The sequence below is a fragment of the Camelina sativa genome, chromosome 1 (assembly GCF_000633955.1).
Source record: "Camelina sativa cultivar DH55 chromosome 1, Cs, whole genome shotgun sequence".
In the NCBI taxonomy this organism is placed as follows: Eukaryota; Viridiplantae; Streptophyta; class Magnoliopsida; order Brassicales; family Brassicaceae; genus Camelina; species Camelina sativa.
In genome coordinates this window covers 16,458,466-16,462,440 of record NC_025685.1, presented here as the reverse complement: position 1 = coordinate 16,462,440, position 3,975 = coordinate 16,458,466, and the positions used below count along the sequence as shown (strand labels likewise).

Below are 3,975 nucleotides of genomic sequence, written 5' to 3'. Positions count from 1 at the left end.
TCTCCATAGACATTGACAGAACCATCCTCTCCATAGACATCTAAAAGATTGGTTTCAACACTTGTTGGCTTGAAAACAGTATTATCCTCCAGAGTATATGTCAAGTTATGAAATTGGAATTGACCATATTCCTCATTCCCTCCTCCAAGACTTGAGATCAGCTTATCCATATACACAAGTGATGATTCTGTCAAAGTCCAGAGCTTTTCACTCACCTTGTCCAAGTTATTAGCTTTTGCAAACTCTGTGATTTCTTTTGTGATATGGAACTCGTTGAAAGTTGAAATCATCGGTGAAGAAAAGGTCGCTGAAACCAACAAACACGCCATGGCCAAAGCCAAAAACCAACCAAGGAACTTGAATTTCCTGAAATTAGACTGTTTTGGAATCTGACTTGTTTCTTTAACGCTCTCACAAACCATTTCTTGATCACTCTCTGCTTCCAATTGCTCCACGTCTTCAGTTTCATCTTCNGCTGGTTAATGTAGATAGCTTCGGATATATCTTCTTCCAGCTTCTCCTGGTCCTTTTTGGATGAGCCTGTTTCAAGCTCTTCTTTAGGACTCACCTCAGACTCTCTCTGTTCTTCAGTGTTCCACTTGAAGCCATTGTCGGAAAGAGCTTTCAAGTTCCCTTCAGTTTCACTTAACTCTATATCTGTGTTCCATCTCACCTCAGTCTGTTCATCAGATTCATTAGTTTCTGCATCCCCATCTGATTTCTCCTCTCCTCCACTCTTTAGGTCAGATCCATTGATAGAACCATCCTCTCCATAGACATTGACAGAACCACCCTCTCCATAGACATCTTCTCCATAGACATTGACAGAACCACCCTCTCCATAGACATCTTCTCCATAGACATTGACAGAACCATCCTCTCCATAGACATCTAAAAGATTGGTTTCAACTGTGCTCTTCTCTTGTAATGGTTCTTCATTGACAGAACCATCCTCTCCATAGACATTGACAGAACCATCCTCTCCATAGACATTGACAGAACCATCCTCTCCATAGACATCTAAAAGATTGGTTTCAACACTTGTTGGCTTGAAAACAGTATTATCCTCCAGAGTATATGTCAAGTTATGAAATTGGAATTGACCATATTCCTCATTCCCTCCTCCAAGACTTGAGATCAGCTTATCCATATACACAAGTGATGATTCTGTCAAAGTCCAGAGCTTTTCACTCACCTTGTCCAAGTTATTAGCTTTTGCAAACTCTGTGATTTCTTTTGTGATATGGAACTCGTTGAAAGTTGAAATCATCGGTGAAGAAAAGGTCGCTGAAACCAACAAACACGCCATGGCCAAAGCCAAAAACCAACCAAGGAACTTGAATTTCCTGAAATTAGACTGTTTTGGAATCTGACTTGTTTCTTTAACGCTCTCACAAACCATTTCTTGATCACTCTCTGCTTCCAATTGCTCCACGTCTTCAGTTTCATCTTCTACTACTGCCTCAGCTCCATCCTTGTCCTGTTCCTCACATGTATCAGATTCTTCTACAGACAATTCAGTTTCCGAAGAAGAGCTTTCAGAGATGAAAAGTTCCTCAAGCTGCTTGCACTCATCATAACGCTTCTCGATTCTTGGATTCGGCTTATAATGAAGGAACTGAGGCCTCGGCGACAAATAATTCTTCTTCGGATCATAAGGAGGCAACAATGTAGTATCAACTTCACGAGCTGCGAATTCAGGCGATGTGTATGGAACAGAAGGACGAGGACTGATCCTGAACCTTGGATCAGAATATGTAATCCCTTTGTTCTCATAAACTTCCTTCTCATAAAAATCAGTCACAGTCATGTCATGTGACCCTTCAAACTGCATCTTTTCATCAATACAAATGGAGTGTATGACATCTGAAAACGAAACACACGACTTAGCACGGTGATGACTTCTTTTGTTGTCTTCCAAGATAAGACCTTTCACATCAGAGAAGGACCGAGACATTTCGTTTTTATCAGACAACACTCTCTTCCTTGGCCATGGATTGATTTTAGAAACTGCTGAGAATGTTGGTGACATGAAGTTCTTGGAAACTTTTGGAGTTGTAACAGCTTTGGTCTCGTTCTCTTTGTCTTCTCCACCAAAAGAGTTCCTCCGAGTAAACTCTGATGAACAACAAAACATCACAACACCTCAATCAGCAAGAACATATCAAAGGTTCTGAACTTAAGATCTACAAGAACCAAGATTAGCCCAGAGAATCTATCTACGAGTTAAGAAACACATCTATTAATCGAAAAAGAGATACCTTTACTTGAGAAAGACTAAGTTTAACCCTAATCTAAACTGAGCAAAACCTTTATCCGCAAAGACTAAGTTAAACCCTAATCGAAAAATCGAAACTTTCACGAATTGAGCAAATCTTTATCTGCGAAGAATAAGTTAAACCCTAATCTAAAAATCGAAACTTTTGAGTAATTGAGAAAGACCCTAGCCTGAGGGGATATTGACTTTTGTAATCGCCGGAAAAGGGTTGCCACCAAAGCTCCGGCGTAACGGATCACCGGCTTCAGAGTTTCTGGGTTTAGGGTTTGGTCTGTTAGGGATTGGCGGAGAAAAAGAGGGATTTTTGTTGGTTGGAGAAGCCATTGACTTATACAAATTGTTCGGAATCCTTAATTTGTTAACAAATCTGAAATCTTTGGGTTGTTAAAAGAAACAATGAACCAAGAAAATGGCAAGAGAGAGAGAGAGTGAGAGAGAGAGAGAGAGAGAGAGAGAGAGAGAGAGAATCGTAACGGCTAGTTGCAATTTTTGGAAAGATCGATCTGAGGATTTAAACGACGGCTACTGGATGTTTTTGACCGTTGGTGAATATAAAAAAGGGTGTTTCAAAAATTGTAGGATCCGAGTCATTTGATAGTTAATAACTTAATATTGAATTTAAGATGACCTCAGCCTGGTAAGTCCAAGTAAAGAGAGGGGTTATTTTACAAATTTACGGCTTAAATTATGTGATCCTTCTGTCGAAAAAAATATATATATATATATTTGCTGTCGTTATTTTAAGATATTTGGGTGACCCTCTACAGAATAGTAATGTTTAAATCATTCGATTTTCAGCTTGTTTGTTGTTTTGTTTATGAATGATCGTTTCATGTCAAAAGGAAAAGATTTGTGGTTGTTTTTTTTATGGATAGACAACTGGGTTTTAAGATATTTGGATCTTTAAGAATGATAATATACTATTTTCGCAGAGCAATATTTGAATCATTCGTTGTTATTATTATTATTACTAGGATTCAGACTTCCTCCAATATAGTATTTTAGAAAAAAAAAAAAGAAAAAAAATTATACATTATGAAATTTTTTGAATATAATCGAATAGTTTGAATACATAAATTGTTACTAAAAACACAACCATAAAAATAAAAACTTATAACAAAAAAGATTATGTAGATTAGACGCAACTTTGCAAAACATATTGTTTAAAGTATTATACATAAAATATTTTTATGAAGAATTATGGTAAGAGCTACAATTAAAAAATCATTATGATAAAGTAATCCTAACTGACAATATTGAACTAATGGTTGTAATGAGTAAATCTAATTTTCTATTAAATAACTATACTTAAAAATATATTTAATAATAAGTGAAACTATATCAACGAAAAATTAAAATTAAAATACACAACTCTTAAAAACAAAACAAAATTAATTTTAAATATGAAAATAGTTTTTAACAAAAAGTTACGATAAATAGATGCAACTGTAAATTCTATATTAAATGTTATTAAATTTCTATATTACTATAATCATTTCAAAAAATTTAGTTAGATTATATAATAATATTGAATATTAGATATTAATATTCAAATTGTTTAGATTAAACATAAAACGAAAAAATTGTTTCAACAAACAATGATTTGTTAGTTATTGATGAAGAGACAAATATATAAAGAGTTCAAAATATATGACTATTTAAATAGATACACCTATTAGAACAAAAAGTTGTGATGA

At 35.1% G+C, this 3,975-nt stretch overlaps 1 protein-coding gene across 3 annotated transcripts in view; it reads right to left on the bottom strand.

The window, feature by feature from the left end:
- LOC104792437 overlaps positions 1-2,745 on the bottom strand; it is a 4,689-nt gene extending 1,944 nt beyond the window's left edge. The window contains exons 1-2 of one of the 3 annotated variants that reach the window (XM_010518586.2): positions 2,449-2,745; positions 485-2,118 (exon numbers count right to left, since the gene is read on the bottom strand). In XM_010518586.2, the coding sequence (XP_010516888.1) occupies positions 485-2,118; positions 2,449-2,602 (1,788 nt within the window). In that variant the 5' untranslated portion in view covers positions 2,603-2,745. Of the gene's footprint in view, positions 1-484; positions 2,119-2,442 lie in introns of all 3 variants that reach the window. The other 2 variants (XM_010518598.2, XM_010518591.2) reach the window with 2 other exon arrangements.